The 23,994-nt window shown below is 48.2% G+C and overlaps 1 protein-coding gene and 1 long non-coding RNA gene across 3 annotated transcripts in view; one reads left to right on the top strand and one right to left on the bottom strand.

The window, feature by feature from the left end:
- pik3r3b (phosphoinositide-3-kinase, regulatory subunit 3b (gamma)) overlaps window positions 1-23,994 on the bottom strand; it is a 647,314-nt gene that overhangs the window by 268,270 nt on the left and 355,050 nt on the right. Inside the window, exons 6-7 of the mRNA XM_038794197.1 lie at window positions 15,466-15,667; window positions 3,984-4,069 (exon numbers count right to left, since the gene is read on the bottom strand). Coding sequence (XP_038650125.1) covers window positions 3,984-4,069; window positions 15,466-15,667 — 288 coding nt within the window. The remainder of the gene's footprint in view (window positions 1-3,983; window positions 4,070-15,465; window positions 15,668-23,994) is intronic.
- Window positions 1-23,994, top strand: part of LOC119964551 — a 304,788-nt gene that overhangs the window by 123,080 nt on the left and 157,714 nt on the right. The window lies entirely within an intron of this gene.

Consider the following 23,994-nt stretch of genomic DNA (forward strand, 5'->3'; position numbering starts at 1 on the left):
TTCCAAGTGAAGGATTCACTTGGAATTTTTCTCCTTAAAATATTGTTGTTTTATTCAAATCTCAGTCTTGTGACCATCTGTATATTTCACCCAAGGTAAATAATGGAATGTGGTGCAGAAGGAGGCCATTTGGCCTGTTGTGTCTCTGCTGGCTCTCTGAACGACCAATGCACCTACTGACATTCCCCTTCCTTAACCCTGCAATCTTTTACTTTTCTGATAATGATATAGTTCCCTTTTGGATGCCTCGATTGACTCTGCCTCCATCACACTCTCTGGCTGTGCATTTCAGATCCTAATTAATTACTGTATGATTACCTTAAATCTGTGCCCTCTGATTCTTAATCCTTCTACCAATGGGAACAGTTTCTCCCTGTCTACTCCATCCAGACCCCTCGTGATTTGGAATACCTCCACTAAATTTCTTTCAACTTTCTCTGCTCCAAAGAAAACAGTCCCAGCTTCTCTAATCTATTTATGCAACTGAAGTTCCTCATACCTGGAACCATTCTCATGAATCTTTTCTGTGTATTTCCTTAAGCGTTCGCATCCTTCCTATAGAGTGGTGCCCAGAACTGGATGGAATATCTAGTTGAGGTCGAATCAGTGTGTTATACAGGCGTAGCATAACTTTCTTGCCTTTGTACCTATGCCCCTATTGATAAAGTCCAAGATGTCTTATGCTTACTAACCGCACTCTCAATCATATGTATATATAAGGTCCCTCTGCTTCTGAATCTCCTTTGGGGTTGAACTCTTTATTTTATAATGTCTCTCCACATTATTCTGACCAGAATGAATCACTTCACACGTTACTGAATTAAATTTAATCTGCTACCTGTCTGTCCATTGCACCAACCTCTCCATGCTCTTTGGAAGTTCTAACTATCATCATCAGAGTTCACAATACTTGGTCTCACAGGTCGGCGCAACATCGAGGGCCAAAGGGCCTGTACTACGCTGTAATGTTCTATGTTTAATGTTTTGTATCTTCTTCAAATTTTGAAATTGTGCCCTGTGCACCAAGGTCTACATCATTAATACAAATGAAGAGCAGAAATTTTAACACTGATCCCCAAGGAACTCCACAAGAAACCTTACTCCAGTCTGAAAAATAGCATTCACCACTTCCCTCGCTCGGCCAATTTTGCATACACTGTGCCAAAAGCCATTGTGCCATTTGCAGATATTTCTGCATTTGAAATTTTTCAAATTGCATTACTGATATAAGTCAGCATTTTAACTTCCAGGCTCACGAGTGAGCCTGGCATCAGGTCGGGAAACTGGGAGTTTCAGTAGCTAATTTGTTGGTCGCAGAATACCTGCCCATCCTTCAGTGGTAACATGTACAATGGCGTCGGCGCAACATCGGCGCAACATCGAGGGCCGAAGGGCCCGTACTGCGCTGTAGTGTTCTATGTTCTATGTTCTAATGGCCTGAATTTTAAGCCTGATATATAATTGGACACGTTAAAATAAGAATTGGACATTATAAATCATAGCCACGGTCAGATCACAGGCAGGCCTGATGGGTATTTTGAACAGCCAAGTTCAAATACACTGAGAAGAGACAGACGGTCGAGACAAGTCTGGGCCTGCCCTGTAAACAGGATATCAGGAGATAAGCGGTCCCATTCAAATCGTTCGATTGTGCCCAGGTGTAGCTAGACCTTCTGACACCCAGATTTCCTGCTGTTACCATATATAGAGTAAGGTTACGACTGGACAAATTACCTGGAGATAGACCCGGTTCCAGACACCTGCGGTTCCAGGTGTCCTGCTGAGTTGCAATCAGCAACTGTACTGGGTATTGTGACCCCCATCCCAAGATCTCATTGGCTGACAGCCAGAGAACTTTCTGAAAAGGCACGAAGAGGGGGATACGAATCGACCACCAGGACCTTTCCCAGCAAAGACTCGGAGCAGAGAAGATTCTAAGGAAGGAAGCAGCATACGAGACCTACCTTTGTGGATGGAGACTCTGAGACGACAGAGACTCAGAGAATTGGACAGGCAGCTTGACTGAGTTCATCGGCATGGGTAGTGTTAAGAATCTTGAGATTATTATAGTTGGAATAGTTTTTAAAAAATAAAGTACACAATTCGTTTGTTCCCAATTAAGGGGCAATTTAACGTAGCCAATTCACCTACCCTACGCATCTTTTTTGGGTTGTGGGGGTGAGATTCATTCAGACAAGGGGAGAACGTGCAAACTCCACAAGGGCAGTGACCAAGGGCTGGGATCGAACCCGGGTCCTCAGTGTCATGAAGCGGCAGTGCTAACCACTGCGCCACTGTGCTGCCCCCTAGTTGGGATAATTTAAAGGCAGTAACAGTTTTTATTGCGTTTGATCATAAATTTAGTTGAATTGTAAATTTATAGTTATCCTTTGTTCATCTTGCAAATAAGGAGACTTGGGTAAAATGTTTGAATAATAAACAGGTCACAGTGTCTGAGGTTTTACAGACAACATTTTCACAAAATCTCCCATAATTCTCTTGATAGCTTTTTAACAAATAATGAACAAGAAGCACAATCTGTGGAGTACCCTTTCTACTTTGATCAGGCTGAGCAAGGAAAAGCAGAAGCGTATTTCCCAACATCAAATGAAGTTACCAATCCAACATCAACTTAATAACAGGAAAGTGTCTGCAGTTTCCAGCTATTAAGTGCCGGGCCAAAATTCATTTATCAACCGGCTATAAATTGCTTTAGTCTTAATGCACCATCACAAGAACAAAGCCAGCAACCAGCAGAGAATAGCAACTCAAATGAATTTTCAATTAACAATTATCATATAAGAATGAATGGACACAATCCTGTTTTGTGCCTGGGAAAGGATGCTATAGAATAATGGGAAATGCAGTTCTCAGATGTAGGTTATTTCTTGAAGCAAACCTAGTTTTAATGCTCAAGTATAATAAGATGATAGAGTGAAACATGACTGTGGACAAAGTATTCCATTTTGGCACAGCTTTGTCTCTATACAAGTTGTGCTTCATTCATTTCAGATAAATGATTTCACTCATTCTTCCGCAATGTACGTAATATAAACAATATAAGGTTGACGCACTTGGTTCATGTTCCCTCAGTAATGGAGCAAACCTGCGAAACATTTTTTCCAGAACCTAGTCCATTGTCCATCGTGAATGTTTCATTTATGGGAATTTAAAGCAATTCATTGTGAAAATTTACCACCTCAATATCTTTCATGTATGTACACATTTAACACAGAAAATGCATCTCAATAAGCATCATAAAAATGTACACAGGCAAAAAGATAATGGATGCGAACTCAAATCAGAATTGGAAGGATTCTAACATCTTGCAAAATCAGAAAAGGGCCTTTTCATTCATTCCATTCACCCCTTCTCCCTTTCCTTTGCCACAAGTACTAACATCTGCTTGGCATCCACTACCCCCATCTGTATTTTACCAACCAGCCATGAAAGAATCAATGTGGTTATTCTTTGCCTGGGTCCCAATTAAACATATATAAAATGTGACGATATACATTATGTGAGCTAAAGTGCACTATCTTCACAAATAAGTGTTTAAAGACAAATCAGCAATGCCGAAAACTGATACCATGGTGCACATTTAAGTATCGAACACATTCCAATGCCATTTATGTGTGATGCTGTCATGACAAAATGTTGTCCCTTCCTAAGTATAAACTGCATTGCTGAATATTTTCTCAAAACGCAGTACCTCTTAGGTAAGTTGAAATGCCACGTTGACACACACCATCTCATAAAAGTCTTGCATGACTTATGCTTGCTCCTTGAAATTTAAAGCAGGTTGTTATACTGAATATAGCTTCTGTATCTAAATTGAATCTGTGTAAAGGCCAACAAGGAGTCTATTGTAACCATCTGCTATCTAAGACATATATGGAAATACCTCAAAGCATTGGATCATGAAAAAAAATGAATCTGCCAAGGACATTTCATAATACAGAAGAAGAATATTGGCTTCCTACCTGGTGCAGCTTGCATTTCAGCCAAACCTCCAGTCATGATAAGTGCCTCAATGATCTTGATGTGGTGCTCTGGATTTACATCAGCACTGAAATCAAATATAACCAGCATTTAACATTTCTGTACACATTCATCCTGGCAGCGTGTCTGGTTCAAGCACAATTTACAACATTTGGCCTGACGTTGGCATTTGAAAAATTCTTGCCACTGACTTAAATTTCCCAAACAGAGAAGTGTTTAATAAATAACGAGCGAGAGTTAGACGTGGAAACACTGCAAGTCACGGATTGAAATTCAAATAAACCCATTCTTCCCACAGCTTCCTCTGCTTTCCTAGAGCTGCTGACAAAAGCTTATAATCTGATGCCAGCTCAGAACTGTGCAACAAGTACATTTCATTAATCTATTCTGCATTCTGAAGTGTACCATACCAATGCTAAATTCCACGGAAAGCCGCATGGAGGTAGTTGGCCCTTGAAGGTAGAACATTTGGCCACTATCTCCTTAACTGCAGCAAGTTTATCTCCTACCAGTTAAACAACAGTGATTCAAAATGAAAATGTACCAAATTTAACTTTGGTTAGCTTCTCATGGCCACTACCCCACCAGCCCCTCTCGCAACCGAACCTCTCCCTCACTGCAAGCCTTCCATTCCTCCTCTCAACCATCTTAGCGGCACATTTTGATTTTTACCTTGTATTCTCTCCTAGCCTTTTCAGACCTCACGATGTTCTGGCCCCTCACCTTTGTTTCTCAATTTTAAAATGCACTTATCCAACCACAGGACCCTTTTCAAAGCTCAGAAAAGTTGCTGATGGGCAGCACGGTGGCGCAGTGGGTTAGCCCTGTAGTCTCACGGCGCCGAGGTCCCAGGTTCAGTCCCAGCTCTAGGTCACTGTCCATGTGGGGTTTGCACATTCTCCCCGTGTTTGCGTGGGTTTCGCCCCCACAACCCAAAGATGTGCAGGCTAGGTGGATTGGCCATGCTAAATTGCCCCTTAATTGGAAAAAATGAATTCGGTACACTAAATTTATAAAAAAAAAAGAAAAGTTGCTGATGGCCTGGAACATAACATACAATACTTTGTGCAACTGATGCAGAGAGATTTTCTTCAAAGATAAAATGATGTTCTTACGCTTCAGTTAGCTTAGTGCAATACCTCCTGCCCTGACTGCTGCAGGTTTTTTTTGCCCCCCACCAAAATGTTTACATCAGATAAGATCACTGCAGCATCTGCTGTCAATCCCCTTGTCCCTCAGCAACAAGATAGAAGTAAACCCACACAGGTTGGCCTCTTTTCGACAGATGTGCGGTAGAGTACAGCACAGTCTTATTACCATTGCAAAGCTAGAAACATCCAGACATAGATACTGTATACAACCCCAACAATTAATAAGGAACTAATTTAAACTGCCATAGGAGATTATTTGCTATTTACCTTGGCTGATACAAAATAATCCTCCAAATATACAAAAATATTGAGAGCCAGTCACACAACTAATTTCATAAGAACAGTATTCCAAAAATCTGTTCAACACAATGGCACATTACCAATTCAAGTGTCCGTTATTGCACAGTACACGATAAACTGTGAGCAGATTAACCCATATCATCGCATTCATTTGCAGCTCCATTATTGATGCAAAGCTTCCACAAAGTGCCTTCCTTGAAACTTTTCCCTCAGCACTACATTTTTGCAGCTCGGAGCAGCAGTGCGATAGAGAGAATTGACTACATTACCTTACAGTACCAAGAAAGCACGATGGATGCATGAGTGTAAATCAGGCCATCGAGGAAACGTTGGCACATTGCATGCAGTCTGAATCAAGTGAAAATCCTCAGCAACCAAATGTAATTAGAATGTGCAATCTCATAAAACATCACGTGACTAACACCTTGTTCTGTTGTCTGGATGTGGCTATATCAGTCAGCATGCACCTAAATGCATCAGACAATTGATCAGAATTTTCCAGGCCTTTCCCCAACACTTTCCTGACATCTGACCATGTAAATGTGCCAATGTTAGGTGCTGTTACTGAGATAAACTAAATCGAATTCAGCATAATTGAAACCATTTTACTTCAGTGGTCTGACTCAATAAAATGCAACCGACAGACGCTGCAACGTACAGTCTCTTCCTTCATGAATTTTTATATTCTGCTTGATATTAGAAAGGTTCTCACTCTTGAACCTAGTGTTTACCCATTATTAACACATTAATCTAATGATGCAATGGATTTGGAGTGCTAGAACATAGAACAGTACAGCACAGAACAGGCCCTTCGGCCCTCAATGTTGTGCCGAGCCATGATCACCCTACTCAAACCCACGTATCCACCCTATACCTGTAACCCAACAACACCCCCCTGAACCTTACTTTTATTAGGACACTATGGGCAATTTAGCATGGCCAATCCACCTAACCCGCACATCTTTGGACTGTGGGAGGAAACCGGAGCACCCGGAGGAAACCCACGCACACAGGGGGAGGACGTGCAGACTCCACACAGACAGTGACCCAGCCGGGAATCGAACCTGGGACCCTGGAGCTGTGAAGCATTTATGCTAACCACCATGCTACCCTGCTGCCCCCAAAGTGCTATCAAGTCTATGACCTCCACTCATGAAAAGAATGAGCTAAATAAAATGCCTGCTCTTCAACTTCAAAGTTTAAAAGAAAGGTACAGAAGACCATGGGCGGGATTCTCCGACCCTCCGTGCCGAAATCGCGCTCGGCGGAGGGGCGGAGAATAACCCAAAATAGGCTCCCACGCCGGCACGTGACTTTACGGCGACCAGAGAATCCCCGACAGCCGCGCGGGCAATCGACGTGGCGCCAGCCGGGGGGGCTGTTGCAAGTGGCCCCCGCGGTGATTCTCCACGCTCGACGGGCCACGTGCCCGCCGAGTTCCGCCGGCGCGGTTCACATGTGGTCCCACCCGGCGGGACCTCGGCATTCTGGCTGCGGGTGCCGTCCTGGTGGGGAGGCGGGGGGGATCCGACTAACCCCGCCTCCACAGTGGTCAGGCCCACGATCGGTGGCTAACGATCGGCGGGCGTGCTCATTCTGGGGGGGTGGCTATGTTCCTCCGAGACGGGCCCCTGTAGGACGCCGCCATGTTGTGCGGGGGCCGGCGCGAAGACAGCCACTGCGTGCACTCTGTGCAGCAGGGCCCCCTCAGCAGCCGGAGCTGCAGGATGCATGCCGGGGCCCTGCTGGCCCCCTTGAGGATGGGGAATCACCCCGGACTTTCTGGTAAATAGTCCGGCGTGATTCCCGCCTGTTTTCTGGTGGGCGTGGGGACTTAGTCCCCAGAAGGGAGAATCCCACCCCATGTGACACAGTTCCCCCCGACATTCATGATTCCATGACATTTGTTAATATGTTATCAAATATGGAAATTATATCTGCCCCATATATATGATGAAATCATAAAAGTTATGGACAGGAAAATAATTCTTATAATTTCACTACAGTCTCATCAGAGCAACTTTGTATGCAGCCAATTCTCTCGCTCTACAGCACAGCCCTGATATAAACCTCTTTATTGTTTCTTCTACTTTAATTTTTCACCTGATTAGTAAATTCAGAGCATGGAATAAGAAGCAAAATACTGCGGATGTTGGAGATCCGAAATAAAAGCAAAGAATTCTGGAAAAGCTCAGCAGGTCTGGCAGCATCTGTGAAGAGAGAAAAGAGTTCACGTTTTGAGTCCATATGAGTCTTCTTCGGAGTGTGAAGCTCTGAGCACGTGAGCTCTGAAGAAGATTCGCACAGACTTGAAATGTTTACTCTGTTTCTCCCTCCACAGATGCTGCCAGACCTGCTGAGCTTTTCCACCACTTTTCTGTTCTTCATCACTAAATAATCGGCGTTCAACACTCCTGAAGTAAACACAGCAAATTACCGTTAAAGCTGTTATGCCCATTAATTCTAAAGTCAATGTTGACACGAGGCGAGGCAATCGAGGTGGCAGGCCTGAGTCCAGAACGCGATGTTGAGGGGGACTGGAGCACACTGGGTGGCTCCAAATGGACCTTTGAGGAGTTTGAAGTCCGGTCCCCGGAGGAAGAGGTTTCCTGACTTCAGAATTTTTGGGGAAAACAATTTGTGACAATAATTACTTAGTTATTTTCGGATTGAAGAAAGAAAGAAGAAATAAAAAGTCGTTAGAGGATGCGAAAAGCAGCTCGGAAGAAGGAAGAAAACCCGGGTTCGCCGTTGAATGAGAAGGCCAGCAAAAGCGCGGGCAAGATGGCGGACGCCGGATCGCATGGTGGGGCCGCACTACGTACGGTGGAGAAGATGACCGAGGTGATGACGGTGGAGCTTTAAAAGCAGTTTGCGAGGCATATGGAGGCTTTGAGGAAGGAGACGGCGGTCGCATTGAAATCGTTGGTGGAGGAGGCAATCGCCCCGGTGAGGGTAGCTGTGGCAAAGACATCGGCCGAGGTGAGAGAGCAGGGCGAGAAGATGAAGAAAGTGGAGGAAGCCGTGTCACAGCACAGCGACCAGCTCACCTCGATGGGGGACGAGCTGCGGAGAGTGGTGGAGGTCAACAGAGCATTCCAAGCAAAGTTCGAGGACTTGGAGAACCGCTCGAGACGGCACAATCTGAGAATTGTGGGCTTGCCCGAAGGGACAGAGGGCCCAAGGCCAACGGAGTACTTCGCTAAGAAGTTGGCAGAGCTGATGGGGGAGGGTGAGAACTCCTCCCAGTACGAGCTGGACCGAGCTCATCGATCATTAAGGCCGAAACCCAAGGTGAATGAGCCGCCAAGAGCAGTAATTATCTGCTTCCATAAGTCCTGCATGAAGGTGTTAAGCTGGGCGAAGCAGAAGCGCAAAGTGCAGTGGGACGGTGCTGGAGTTCGGATCTACCAGGACTTGACGGTTGAGTTGGCAAAGAGACGAGCGGCGTTCGGGCGGGTGAAGGCGGCACTGTGCAAGAAGGGGGTGCGATTTGGTATGGTGTACCTGGCAAAGTTGAGGGAAATGTATAACGCCAAAGACTTTTATTTTGAGATAGCAGAGGCAGCTGAGGTGTTCGTGAGGGCAGAAGGCTTGGGACAGACGTGAGGAGCGGAGCTGGAACAGATACTGTGGACTGTTTGGGCAGCTGGAAAATGTATAAATGTTACAACTTTCTTTTTACTGATGTGTATTGTAATTTACTTCTCTTTGCATCGTTACAGAGTTCAAGTTAATGGTTGGGTGGATTGGCGTTCTGTGTTGCGACGGTTAAATCTTATGTTCGTGAATTGTATGGGTGGATTATTGGTTTTGTTTTTTCATTCTCTGGGACTGGGGGATGATATATCTTAGCGGAGGTGGTGCCACCCACGCTAGTTAACTGATGCTCGATCAATTACTCCAGAAGCGAGATTAGATGACAATTGAAGGCTTTATTGGACTAGATGTTTCCCCCAGCAGCGCAGGTACAGAATGCAGCTGCTAGGGAAACACAGGCTCTTATACTCCGCCTTACTGGGCGGAACCAGCAGGCAGGCTTCGCCAATGATATTGCTGTCTCAGGTACCTCCCACACCAGCGGTCTTACAGCATCAACCTGCGTACCGTAAGACCCTGAATACCGACTACCACACTGGGGCTGGTTTAGCTCACTGGGCTAAATCGCTGGCTTTTAAAGCAGACCAAGCAGGCCAGCAGCACGATTCGATTCCCGTACCAGCCTCCCCGGACAGGCGCCGGAATGTGGCGACTAGGGTCTTTTCACAGTAACTTCATTGAAGCCTACTCGTGACAATAAGCGATTTTCATTTCATTCATTTCAACTAAAGTCAGCTAGTGAACGGAGGTGGGGTGAGAGGAGGGCTGCGGATGTTGAAGCCTGGATAGCAGACTTCAATGGGCCAACAAGGCGAGCAAGAGGGGGGGAAGGGGTTGACGCGGAGATGTTTTTTCAAGGGGAAATGTAGGGGAGGGTTCTTGTGAAGGAGGGAAGGGATTCGATGTTAACAATGGACAGGGGCGGGTCAGGCTTATGGGGCAGGTATGATGATGGTGGATAAGAAGGGTGGGGGGGAGATGAGAGACCCCAGTTAGGATAGTCACGTGGAACGTGAGAGGGCTAGGAGGTCAGGTCAAGAGGTCAAGGGTGCTTGCGCATCTTAAAAGTTGCGCAAGCACCGTTTGTGGCAATGTGGCAATGCTGCAGGAGACTCACTTGAGGATGAAGGACCAGGTGAGACTTAAGAAGGGCTGGGTTAGTCAGATGTTTCACTCTGGATTTGGCGGCAGATCTCGAGGGGTAGGGATGCTGGTCAGCAAAAGGGTACACTTCCAGATGGAGAAGGAGGTTGGCAGATCAGGGGAGTAGATATGTGATTGTGACAGGGGCGCTGAAGGGGAGATTAGTGGCGCTGTTAAGTGTATGCGGTCCCAATTGGGACGATGTGGGATTCGCGAAGAAGGTGTTTGGGGCCATTCCTGACTTGGACACACATGAACTGATTGTGGGGGGGGGTACTGGAACTTGGTGCAGGAGCCAAGGTTGGACAGGTCACGGCTGCGCTCGCTGGTCCCATCAGGGGGGACGAAGGGCTGACTGGGCTAATGGTGGAAATGGGAGGGGTGGACCCTTGGAGGTTCCTGCACCCAAGGGAAAGGGAGTACTCATTTTTCTCAGCAGTCCATAAGGTATACCTGCGGATCGACTTTTTCGTGGTGGGTAAGGCTTTGCTGGCTGGGGTTAAGGGGTCGGAATACTCGGCAATTGCAGTGTCAGATCATGCTCCGCATTGGGTGGATATGGTACTGGAGAAGGGGGTAGCGCAGAGGCCAGGGTGGAAACTGGATGTGGGGCTTTTGGGGAATCAAGTGTTCTGTGAGAAAATTGGAAAGGTAATTAAGGAATATGTAGGTTTCAACTGTACGGGGAGAGGTGTCGAAGGTAGTGGTCTGGGAGGCTCTAAAGGCGATGGTGAGGGGTGAGGTAATATCGTTTAAGGCCAGTGTGGACCAAGAGGAGAGTTTGGAGCGCAGAGGGTAATAGATGAGATGTTGGAGGTAGATAGGGGTTACGCAGAGGATGGGGACCCAGTGAAGCTGGAAAGGAGGAAGGAACTACAGGCAAGCTTCGACCCACTGTCTACCAGGAAGGCGGTGCGCCAACTGAGACGAGCAAGGGGTGCAGTTTTTGAACATGGAGATATGTTAGCAGGTCAGCTCCGGAGCGAGGCAACGGCAAGGGAAATTCTTCAGGTGAGGGATAGGGCAGGGAAGTTTGTGGTGGCTCCAGATCTGATTAACAAGGTATTTGAGGAGTTTTATGAGAGGTTGTACAGGTCAGAGCCACCCGGGGGAGACCGTGAGATGCAGGAATTTCTAAATGGGTTGGAGTACCAGAGGCTAGGGGAGGGGGACATGGCTAGATTAGAAGCAGCAATAGTGGAGCAGGAGATAAAGGATGCTATTGGGAGGATGCAGTTAGGGAAGGTGGAAGGGCCGGATGGGTTTCCGGTGGAATATTATAAAAAATTCAAGGATAAGCTGGCACACCTGATGGTGGGGATGCTTGAAGAAGCGATAGGGAAGTGGGTGTTGCTACAAACCTTGGGGCAGGCATCGATTTCACTGTTGCTAAAAAAAGATAAGGATCCGACGGAGTGTGGGTCGTATAGGCCCATGTCACTTCTGAATGTGGACGCAAAAGTATTGGTGAAGGTACTGGCGGGTAGGCTGGAGCAGCGCCTCCCGAAGGTGATAGGCGAGGATCAGACGGAGTCTGTGAGAGGGAGGCAGCTCTTTTCAAACATTAGGAGGGTTTTGAACATCGTTATGGCATCGGCGGAAGGGAAGGAAACAGAGGTGGTTGTGGCTTTGGACGCCGAGAAGGCGTTTGACCGGGTAGAGTGGGGGTACATGATGAGAGTTCTGGAGCGGTTTGCGATTGAACCAAGATTTGTGAACTGGGTAAAGCTATTATATAAGGAGCCGAAGGCGAGTGTCCGCACAAACAACATCAACTCGAGATACTTTTCTCTCCACCGTGGGACGAGGCAGGGATGTCCTATGTCCCCCCTGCTGTTTGCACTTGCGATTGAGCCGTTGGCCATCGCATTAAGAAGTTCGGGAGCATGGAAAGGAATAGAGCGGGGGGGGTGGGGGGGGGGGGGGGGGGGGGGATAGAGCATAGGGTGTCCTTGTATGCCGACGACTTGCTGCTGTATGTGTTGGAGCCGAGTGGGTCGATAGGGGGAATACTGGAGCTACTGCGAGTATTTGAGTCTTTCACGGGGTACAAGCTGAACATGGACAAGAGTGAGTATTTTGTGGTGTCTCGGCCGGGGGTGGGGGCAGGGGTGAGGGGGCTGCCATTCCGTAGGGCAGGGACTCACTTTAGGTATCTGGGGGTGCAGGTTGCCCGGGAGTGGGGGAGGCTTCGCAGGTACAACATCACTGATTTGGCGGGGAGAGTGAAAGCTGATCTGGCAAGGTGGGATGGTCTCCCTCTGTCACTGGCGGCTCGGGTACAGGCGGTTAAAATGAATGTGTTGCCGCGATTTCTGTTTATTTTTCAATGCCTACCGATTTTCCTGCCATAGGCTTTTTTCAGGGAGATTGAGGGAAGGATTACCTCGTTCATATGGGGAGGGAAGGTGACCAGAATCAGAAAGGTGCTGCGACAGAGGGGAAGGCAGGCAGGGGGTTTGGGTCTCCCGAACCTGATGTATTACTACTGGGTGGCGAATGTGGAGAAGGTGCGGAGCTGGGTCAGAGGGGTTGATTCCCAGTGGGTCAGAATGGCGGAGAGTTTGTGCAGGGGGTCGGGACTGAAAGCACTAGTAACAGCGCCGCTCTCGATAGCTCCGGGCAAATACTCAGGGAGTCCGGTAATAATAGCTTCATTGAAAATTTGGAGGCAGTTACGCCAACACTTCGGGTTGGGGCCAGGGTCAAGGGAAATGCCGATTCGGGGGAACCACAGATTTTAGCCAGGGAGGTGGGATGGAAGTTTTCGGAAATGGGAAGAGAAGGGGATTAAGACGCTAAAAGATTTGTTTCTTAGGGGTCGGTTTGCAGGATTGAGGGAGCTGGAAGCGAAGTATGGGCTGGAGCAGGGAGAAATGTTTTGAGACATGCAGGTTCGAGATTTTGCTAGGAAGGAGATACAGAGCTTCCCGGAGGGACCGGCCTCCACATTGCTGGAGGAGGTGCTGACGACAAGGGGACTGGAGAAGGGGGTAGTGTCAGCGGTGTACGGAGCTATTTTGGATGAGGATGAGGCACCACTGGAAGGGATCAAAGCAAAGTGGGAGGAAGAGTTGGGAGAGGTTATAGAGGAGGGGGTCTGGTGTGAGGTGCTCCGAAGAGTAAATGTCTCCACCTCATGTGCGAGGTTGGGTCTGATACAGCTGAAGGTGGTATATAGAGCGCACCTCACGAGGGCGAGGATGAGCCGTTTCTTTGAAGGAGTAGATGTGTGTGAGCGTTGCGGGGGGGCGTCCCGCTAATCATGTTCATATGTTTTGGTCCTGTCCAAAGCTAGAGGATTACTGGAAGGAGGTTTTTAGGGTAATTTCCAAGGTGGTGCACGTGGAACTGGACCCGGATCCCCTGGAGGCCATATTCGGGGTGTCGGGCCAGCCAGGGTTGGAAACGAGTGCGGAGGCAGATATCATAGCCTTCGCTTCGTTGATCGCCCGAAGGTGGATCCTGATGGGATGGAGAGCAGCCTCTCCACCCTGTGCCATGGCGTGGCGGAGGGACCTGTTGGAATACTTGACCCTTGAGAAGGTTAAGTTTGAACTGAGGGGAAGGACGGAGGGGTTCTACAAGTCATGGGCATTATTCATTCTGCACTTTCAAGAACTGGATAATATCGAACATTAGTTGGGGGGATGGGTGGGAGGGCTGGGGGGGAGGGGGCCTTTGAGTATTAAGGGTGACTATGGGTAATCCCGGATTCCTTTTTGGCATTTGTTTATGTAAACATGCCAGCTAATATTTGGGGGTTGGTGGGAGGATGGGATCGTTGTTATTGGGATTGACATATCTGTTGCTGATTATTGTTTATTGTTGGTAGGTGTAAATTTGGGAGAAAATGTGAAAAAGGAGAATAAAAATTATTATTTTTTTTTATTCTAAAGTCAATAACAGACTAAACACACCTGAAACAAAACTGTTGGACGTTAACCTGATGTTGTAAGACTTTTTACTCGGCTAAACACATGCATTGTTATCTTATATAATTCCAATGCCATGTCTGATTCTTCAATGGAAAACCACAATCCAACCACAAATGTATTCCACATTTGGTGGAGAATGCCAACACAATCAAATCAATCTTAAAGTTCTCGGAGATGTCTCAGCATTTTTACAAGCTTCTTATGAGTTTGAAATGTGGGGTTAATCAATGAGTAAATGGGCTCTTGTATACAGATGAAGATATTTAATTGTATTTATATGGACGAGGAGGGGAGATTTTTATCTGCCAACTGCCCCATTTAAAATGTCTTTTCCGTTTTGTAGTCGCCCGAGGCCCGACCAACTCAATGGGCGAGATCTTCCTGCTGTTCAAGGCGGCGGGATTTTCTCTTCCCGCCGATGGCGCACCCCCACCATGGGTTTCCTGGCAGAGTGGGGTGGATTCAGTGGGAAATCCCGTTGACAGCGGCGTGACCAGAACATCCCGTTGCCCTCCCACCGCCGGGAAGCGCGCCACAGGGGGGGGGGGGGCCCAGAAAATCCCCCCCACTTTCTGCCCAATGGAACTATTTGTTTTGCAGTCAAGCCAACTATCCATTAATGGTCTAACTGTAGGTTGTTTAGAAAAGTCACTAAATTGCAGGATGCTTTGCTGGCCCCAAGAGAAATGTTCTGACCTATTTTCAGTCGTTCCGTAACCATTCTTTGGATTGCCTCCCCATTGACTTTTAAAGATTTACATCCAGCTCTGTGCAGCAACCAATGGATTTACTGCCCCCCCCCCCCCCCCCCCCCCCCCATTAGTTTTATTTCTGTGCTGGCAGCTCAACAATCAAATTAAAGGCACAACCGTGAAAATGTTTCAGCCCTCTTGCTGGTTCCTCTGGGCAGATGATGCCATTGTTCCACCCACCACCTCATTTTATTGTGCGTCCAAAACAGAAATCGGCTCAGTGGGATTTACAGAAACCATGATCCGAACAATATTCTGATCAAAAGCCAAAATCAGCAGACAGAATGAAGTTCAGATTGGGCGTTCTGATCTCCAAGTCTGAATTCCCCAAAATGCTCTCCCATTGCACACCATGCTAAGATTCCACTAAATAAAATATATCCCGTCATTTTTTGGCAAATCAAAAGACGAAGAAAATGACCGCACCATGCTTATCAAGACTCAAGTTGGATTGAAAAAATGCCACCCTTAAGATATGTTACAGAAGCTATTCTGCAGTCCTGGGTAAGTTTCCATTAAAAAAAAAGCCTTTGACAAAACATCTTTTTGTGCAAGTTATTTGTTTCCAAAGTCATTTACCTTGATAATGAGTGCCTGAAGAAGACGTCACTGAAGATTTCGCCCAGGAGCCTTGGGGTGAGATGGTTTATGCCTTCATACTGACACACTTTACAGAAGTGCTTCACCAGATATTGCAAAATAAGGCGGTGTGGCTGAGGCAGGCTGGGAGATTCCACAATTCTTCTGATTTGTTTGACGCTGTCATCAAGGTTCTGGATTTCTGAATAAGAGATCAGATTATGTTAGGGCCTACTTTCAACATTGGTAACTATAAGAACCTCGTGGCCATGTATTGTGCAGCATACATGGGCTGCATCATCCCATAGTGTAGTATGGCATAGGTACCTGTAATGTCATGCAATCACAGAATTATTATGGTGCAGAAGGAGGTCATTTGGCCCACTCTGTTTGCACTAGCTCTACAAAATAGCATTATGACTTCATATCATTCTCCTGCCTTTTCCCATACTCCTGCACATTGTTTCTATTCAGATAATCATGTAGTGCCCTCTTGAATGCCTTCATTGCATCTGCCTCCACCACACTTACAGGCAGTGCATTCCAGACTCTGAACCACTTGTTGGGGGAATTTGTTTTTCTCACATCACATTAGCTTCTTTTGCACATCATTTCTGACTAAATGCAGTTCTTTGAGAAGGTGCAGAACAAAAGGTCCAAGGATGGGATAAAATTAAAATCAAGAGAGTGAACATACAGAAGCATCATCTTAGACCTCCTATTGGTATTTACAAAGACTTTGGATCAGAGTTGTTGTCCATCTTCTGGAGGAGTTAAATGCAGAGTCCAGAGTTGAACGGAGGGAGCAGAAAAAACAACAAAAGAATATAATTTCCATTATCTCTGCTTCATTATTTAAAAAAAAAAAATTTAGAGTACCCAATTCATTTCTTCCCATTAAGGGCAATTTAGCGTGGTCAATCCACCTAGCCTACACATTTTTGGGTTGTGGGGGCAAAACCCACACAAACACGGGGAGAACGTGCAAACTCCACACGGACAGTGACCCAGAGCCGGGATCAAACCTGGGACCTCGGCGCCATGAGGCAGCAGGGCTAACCCACTGCGCCATCGTGCTGCGCTCCGTTTCATTATTTGTTATAATGCACAGTGTACAGTGTTGAACGAGACGTTGCACAACCAGCTGACATTAATTTACCCCCTGCTGCCAGAAATCACTTGGATCGTTCAACAGAGATTAACTTCAATATATATAACTTGTATCATAATTTCCTTCATTCCTGTAGCTACGATATTGGTGTTTTTTGTGTGCTGGGAGAATCTTGAGTATCTGATCATTTAATTATTTATAAAAGCAGTTAGCTTTTGATCGGTTGACTCGAAAGTGGGCTTTTGCCAGAATTTCACCTTTATTTTTCATGTGGTTAGCAGCAGTAGGAAATTGACAGATCTCCCAGTGAAAATGTATCCTGTTCATTTATGTAACATAAGCCAGTTTGTAGAGTCATGTGTGAAATTACAGTACCAAGTAAACTCAGCAATAGGGCTACATAACAATCTCTGAATTGTGATTTTGATTAACTGGATATTGAATAGTGTCATCTGGATTGTAGGGGGTGCGAGGTCTATTTACTGGTTGACCTCGATGCTGAACCAGAGATCTCCCATCCATGCTCTCTGTGACAGAGAACTATCCATTGGACCCCAAGGGCCAAAAGTTCTGTCTCCGTCTGTTGGAAACCAGGGGTGCGATTCTGCGCAATAATTTCGAAGTTAATTTGTGGCGTGTTTGTCAGGGTGTTTCCCGCTGGTTCCGCCGGTGAGTTCCCCACCGCTGTTCAGTGGGTGGCACAGCGGCTAGCACTGTTGCTTCACAGTGCCAGGGTCCTGGGTTCGATTCCTGGCTTGGGCCACTGTCTGTGCGGATTCTGCACGTTCTCCCCGTGTCTGCATGGGTTTCCTCGTGGGTGCTCCGGTTTCCTCCCACAAGTTCCGAAAGATGTGCTGTTAGGTGAATTGCACATTCTGAATTCTCCCTGCGTACCCGAACAGGCGCCGGAGTGTGGCGACGAGGGGATTTTCACAGTAACTTCACTGCAGTGTTAATGTAAGCCTCGTTGTGACACTAATAAAGATTATTATTATTAATATGACACTTACACCTTTTTGAACCCTGGGGAGTTTCTCACCAGTTTAGCCCACAGTTAGACTTTTTTTTAACACTGAGGAGCTGAACTCAGAGATCGGTCCGTAATTTTGAAAGGGTGCCCCGATCTCTAAGTCCCCGCCACCCCTCACCCATGGACAATGTCACCCCCCACACACATGGGCACTACCCCACACTCCCAAGTGAGGACACCACACTAGAGGGTGCCTTGGGGTCCCCCCCCTCTTCAGGCCCCCCCAAGCCCTCTTACAGCACCCCGTCCCTTCTAGGACCGCCACCAAACATACACCCAATCTCCCAGAGGCCCCTACTTACCTTCCCTGCATTCCCCCACCTTTCAAACCCCCTCTCCACCTTTATTTCATGGGCATGGCCCCCTCACTCCCTGGCCCTTGGCAGTACCACCCTGGCAGTGCTCCTGCTGGCTTGCAGTGCCATCTGGGCACCTTGGCAGTGCCACGGTGGAAGTGTCACAGGGGAAGGGTCAGGGAGCCACCCTGCACTTACCCTGACCACCCTGGCGTCTCCGGTGGCCTGGGAAACCCCTCGGGAGCCGTTATGCCTCGTCCATGTTTGTTTGGACGTGCACTGATCGGTGCCCGGCTGCAGCCTCCATGGGGAGGCCGAAGAATCGATGGAGGCCGCTGGACCCCGGGCAGGTAGGTCGTAAGTAGGTTTACAACCTACTTCCGCGAGTGTCATTCGGTCCTGCCCATTTGGGGCGGGGTTCCGACTCCGACAACTCGCGGGACTTCAGAGAATCTATGGATTCAGGAGGCTCGCTGCAAGCTTCTCCCAGCATTCTCCGGCCGCGTTGCGCTCAAACACGAGCACAAGGTGGCTGGAGAATCATGCCACAGATGTACGACTGAGAACGTATACCGGGATTCTCTGGAAGTTGTGACGCGCTGACGTCTGTGACAAGTTCCCAAAAAGTTTCAACTTCAATTGTGCAATTCCCCTGCTCCCTAAGACCCTCTGCGAAAGACCCTGGGCGGGATTCTCCAGTGCCCGATGGCGATATCATAGTCGGCGATCGGGAAGAGAATTCCTTTTGATGCTGAAAATGGGGCGGCGCCTGTTTTCGGATGCTCCGCCCCCTCCAAAACGGCATCATCTGTGAGTACGCCGCATGCCATTGGGTCGACCTCAGGATGTCACCCGAAGGCCCTCCCCCGATACTCCGCCCCCGATGGGCCAATTTCCGACAGCGTTGGACACGTGGGCTCTGAGTTTTCGTCAACCTCGCGTGGCGGCTGTGGACCTTGTCCAGCACCACCACAGTCAGGGGGGGGGTGAGCCAGCGGGGCTTTGGCAGGGCCTGGGGGACTGGTGGGGGGTGGTTGGGGATGACGTGCGGGATACAGGGGGGCACTAACTGGCAGGCCGGGTCCGGCTGTGGCCGGCGCCATGTTGTACAGCGTGACCGCTGCAGGTCATCACCGTGCACATGCACGGCCACGGACCCGGCAATTCACCAGCCGTTTATGTCGGGAATGCCGGAAGTTTTACGTGGCACGGCTGCTAGCCCCCCACCGGGCGGAGCATTGGTGCGCGGGCAGCGCCGTCTTTTTCATCGTAAAACTAGACACTTCTTCCGGACATAGCCTCAAAATCGGAGAATCCAGCCCCCTGACTCTGAGTTCTGGACAGTTCTGTGGGATTGACCTGAATAATTACCCCAAAAATGTTGGACAGATTTAAGCCTAGTCTAACATCTGGATAGCTACGCCACATATCCATCTCTGACTTTTCTACATCCCCCCAGAACCAGCTGACTACCCTCATGACCCAACCCGATCCAACTATCCACCCGACCAACCGACTATCCCGACCTGACATGACTACCCTTCCAACCACCTAATTAGTCCATTGACCCAACCCTACTATCCCTCTGACCTGACTTCCCTACTGATCTAACTACCCATTCACCTTTCTACTCCCCAATTAACTTATCCACATCCTCACCTCACCTACCTACCCACGCCAACCACTTACCCACCTCACCTACTTATCCACCTCACCCATCACTTACTCCATATCCACCCTCACCCACCTAGACCCTACCCATCTACCGAGATGCACTTGATGAATTTACCCAGATAGCCCCCTGCCCATTTATCCACTTACCCATTCATGAACATTCAAACTGGACCTTTGAACTTACCATACAGCAACTAGTGCCATTAAAAAGGGATCAATTTCTGTCTTCCTTCAACTCTGCTCTGACAGTGTTCCCCAAGGGATACTGAGCTCTGCATTTCTGTCAAAGGCAAACTCAGAAGATCTTGGCAGAGATGCTCAGCAGCATCAAGTTAGGGGCATTTTCAAGTGCAGCAGCAATCAAAGATCGTCTCCGCTGCTCAGAAGATCCACGCCCAGATAATTCAGGGCCAGAAAAATGACTTTGACGTTAATCATATATAACCACCAGTCCACACAGTTGTGTCATTGCCTGTACCTGTCATTTACCACGAACCCAAAGTCTGAAGCACTGGTTTTCTTGCTGTTAATTCATTTATTAGACTAGACTTAATAAAAAATGTTCTTCCCGGCCAAAGTCAAGACTCAGCCCATGGCCGCCCTGGTCGGGGGCGGGCTGATCAGAGGGCGGGGAGGGGGGGGGGGCTTATACGCGGCCAGGCAATGTTTGGGTGGGCAGTCAGGGTCGGGCGCGTGGCTGATCGAGGGGTCTATTTTTAGTGCCCAGCTCCGCGGTTTGAGTCCGCCACGGATCACGGTGGGCTGATGGAACACGACCTGGAAGTGCGGGGACCCTTATCTGCAGCAAAATCTGCTAGATTTACGCCAGGTCCCTGCTAGCCCCCTGCAGGGCTTGGAATATGTGGCAGTTTCACGTCAGTTTTTCTGGTGTGAAAGTCCACAGATTTTATGATGGCGTGGGGACATAGTCCCAAAAACAGTGACTCCAGCCCCCTGTACTTAGATTTCCAGAAGACATTTGAAAAGGTACCTCATCAAAAGGTTACTATGCATAAATAAGAGCTCATGGTTTAGGGGACTCATGGGTAGAGGAATGGTTAGCAAACAGAGAGTAGGCATAAATGGGTCATTTTTTGATTGAGTGGAAAGCCACAGGTAATCAGTGATGGGGCCTCAATTATTTACAATTTATTTCAATGATGTGGATGAAGGGACCGACTACATGGTTGTTAAGTTTGATGATGATATAATGGTGAGAAGGGAAGTACGTTCTGAAGAGGACATAAGGGGCGGGATTCTCTCAGCCCACGCCTGTTCAGAGTGTCGCCGGTGACCGGAGAATTAGCGCCATTGGCGCCGGTATGGTCAGCACGGCACCGGTCGGGGGCCGCTCTACGCGGCCTCCCCCCCCCCCCGGCGATTCTCCGTCTGGGATGGACCGAGTGGTCGTCAAAAAGACTCGAGTCCCGCCAGCGCCGTTATCATCTGGTCTTAAGTGGCGGGACCTCGGCGTCCATCCTGGTGGGGGCGGCCTGGTGGGGAAGGGTCCGAACCCGGGGGGGGGGGGGGCGGGCCTCTTTTACTCCGCTCTGGCCCCTGTAGCTCTACGCCATGTTGCGTCAGGGCCGGCGCGGAGAAGGAAGCGACCGTGCAGGCGCACATTTGAGGCCGGTCACAGCGCGCATGCGCAGACCTGCGGCACACATTTGAGGCCGTTATCGGCAGCTGGAGTGGCGTGGATCACTCCAGTGCCATGCTCGCCTCCTGTAGGGCAGAGGATCACTACACTGAGCGGTCCGATGGCACCATCGTTAAACTCTCCAGTTTTTACATTGGCGCCAAAACTCTGCTGTCAAAAGGGAGAATCCCGCCCAAGGAGTCCGCAAAGGGACAGAGTTAAGTTAAGTGAGAGAAGCAAAACTTTGGACTACAATGTGGGAAAATGTAAACTTGTCTACTTTGGCAGGAAGATTAGAAAATCAGTGTATTGTTTAAACGGAGGAGCAATTGCAGAACTCTGAGGTAGAGGGATCTGAGTGTCCTGGTAGGTGAGTCACAATAATTTAGTATGCAGACACAACAAGTGATTAGGGAGGCAAATGGAATGTTCTCATTTATTGCAAGGAGAATGGAATATAAAAGTAGGGATGTTTTGCTACAGTTGTAAAGAGCATTGTTTGTATCAGTTCTGGAGTACTGTTTTGGTCTCCTTGTTTGGGAAAGGATATAAATGCGTTCAGTGCAGTTCACGGAAGGTTGACTCAACTGATACCTGGAGTGGGGGGTTTGGATAGGCTTGGAGTTTAGGAGAATGAGAGGTGTTTTTATTGAACATATAAGATCCCGAGGGGACAGGGTAGATGGTGAAAGGATGCTTCCCCTTGTGGGAGAGACTGGAACGACGGGGTCAGCGCCGGCCCTAGGGTTGCTGGCGCCCCGGGCAAGCTGAACTTCAGCGCCCTTGGGGGGGGGGGGCGTGGCCGAGGCGTGGGGGGGGGCCGAGGCGGGGGGGGGCGGGGCCGGGGCGGGGGGGGAGGGGGGCCAAGGCGGGGGGGGGGGGCCGAACGGAGGGGAGGACGGAGGGGGGGAGCGGCCGGAGGGGGGGGGCCGCCCTGGGGGAGGGCGGCCACCGCGCATGCGCTGGTTGGCACTGGCCCAACTGCGCATGCGCGGGACCCGAGTCTGGCGCCCCCTAGCACATGGCGCCCCGGGCGACTGCCCGAGTTGCCGGTACCTTGGGCCGGCCCTGGACGGGGTCCGGGGTCCTCCATTTAAGACGGAGATGAGGAGAATTTTTTTCTCTCGAGGGTTGTGATTATTTGAAACACTCTACCCCAGAGAGTGGAGGAGACAGGGTGATTGAAATTTTTTACGATCGACTCTTGGCTAACAGGAAAGCTAAAGGTTATCAGGGTAGCTGGGAATGCGAAGTTCAGGCCATAATCATATCAGCCATGATCTTGCTTAATGCTGCAGCAGGGTCAAGGGGCCAAATAACCTACTCCTCCTCCTAATTTATATATTCGTATGTACCTGTCGCTGTGGAGGAGACATCTGATCTCAATCACAGCTTACCCCTGGGAAAGTTCTCTGGGAACTGGAATGCCAAGTAGCCATCCCAACTCAGCCCCTTCCTATTTTCCTAGTTCCACCACCGCCAAGCCATTGCGGGGAGCGAACTTTCAGCCCATGCTTTGCGGGACATATTAGCAGAATTGTTACCTTGTTTTTCACCCTCTCAAAGACAGCACACACAACAATAATTTTAACATCAACAAATTGCCTTTGGATAACGTCTTTAAGTTAGAAAAATGCTTCAAAGGGCTATGAGCCAAAGGAAGAAATATTAAGGTGGGTGGTCAAAAGGACTTGTGGTTGATTTTAAAGAGAATTGTAAAAAAAGTGAGGGAGATATGGAGGAGAAGGGATTTAGGAAGGAAATTCCAGAGTGTAGAGTCTAGGCAGCTGAAGCAGAGCTGTTGAGGAGGAAGAAATGCGCTCAGAGTCAGAGCAATGAAGCTCTCTTCGGATGAGAGATGAGGTCGAGTGGGAGAATACCACAGAGAAAGTAAGAGGTGAGGCCATAAAGGGGTTTATGCGTCGGATGAGGATTTTAAATTTGAGGGATGATTGATGATGGCAATGTAGGTTAGCAAATTCAGGGGTCTTGAGTGAGTTGGACTTCAAGCAGGGTAGGGTATAGCAGACACAATTTGGATCAGCTGAAGTTTATAGAGGATGACCAGGAAAGCACTGGAATAGTAATCGGGAGGTGATAATGGCATGGAAAAAGCAGGGACGGATGTTCCTGGGATCAAACATATGTTCTGTGTGTGAGGATTCCAATAAAAAAGAATTCAAAACAACAATATAATAGACAGATACATTTTTATTACAACTTCAATAATTCAACAATGAGTCATCTCCGTTAGTGACCCCTGGTGGCATCATAACAAGTCAAACTGCATCAGTTGAAGCCGTTGAATGGATTGTTAACTTCAACATTGAACTAAAATTGCTCCCCCAATCATACAAACAAAAAAAATTTGAGCATGTCCCAATTACACTGTGGATGGATTTGGTAATATGCACTGAATTCACAACTGCACAATTTGAAACTGCTTACGTATGATGCTGAACCATTCACAATTAATTTGGTCAGGGCCCTTTCCCGTCTGGCTATGACCTAAATTGATGAAGCTCCTTTCGAGGGCAGTAATGTGGAAACCAACCTGGAAAGAAATATTGATCGATCCGTGGCAGGTCCATGACTGGAAATGTAAACCAAGTATCACCAGCAGAAACGGACCAGCATTGGTTTTTAAAAGCAGTTTCTACTGGAGGTCCCCAAGGACATGCCTACCTGAGGAGGACTTGATTACCTCCAGCAGAAAATTGTTGACTAATGTCAACTTTACATGACAGGATTGTTTCTGTTGCCATTCTTGCTATTAAAG

The sequence above is a fragment of the Scyliorhinus canicula genome, chromosome 4, assembly GCF_902713615.1.
Source record: "Scyliorhinus canicula chromosome 4, sScyCan1.1, whole genome shotgun sequence".
NCBI classification, from domain to species: domain Eukaryota; kingdom Metazoa; phylum Chordata; class Chondrichthyes; order Carcharhiniformes; family Scyliorhinidae; genus Scyliorhinus; species Scyliorhinus canicula.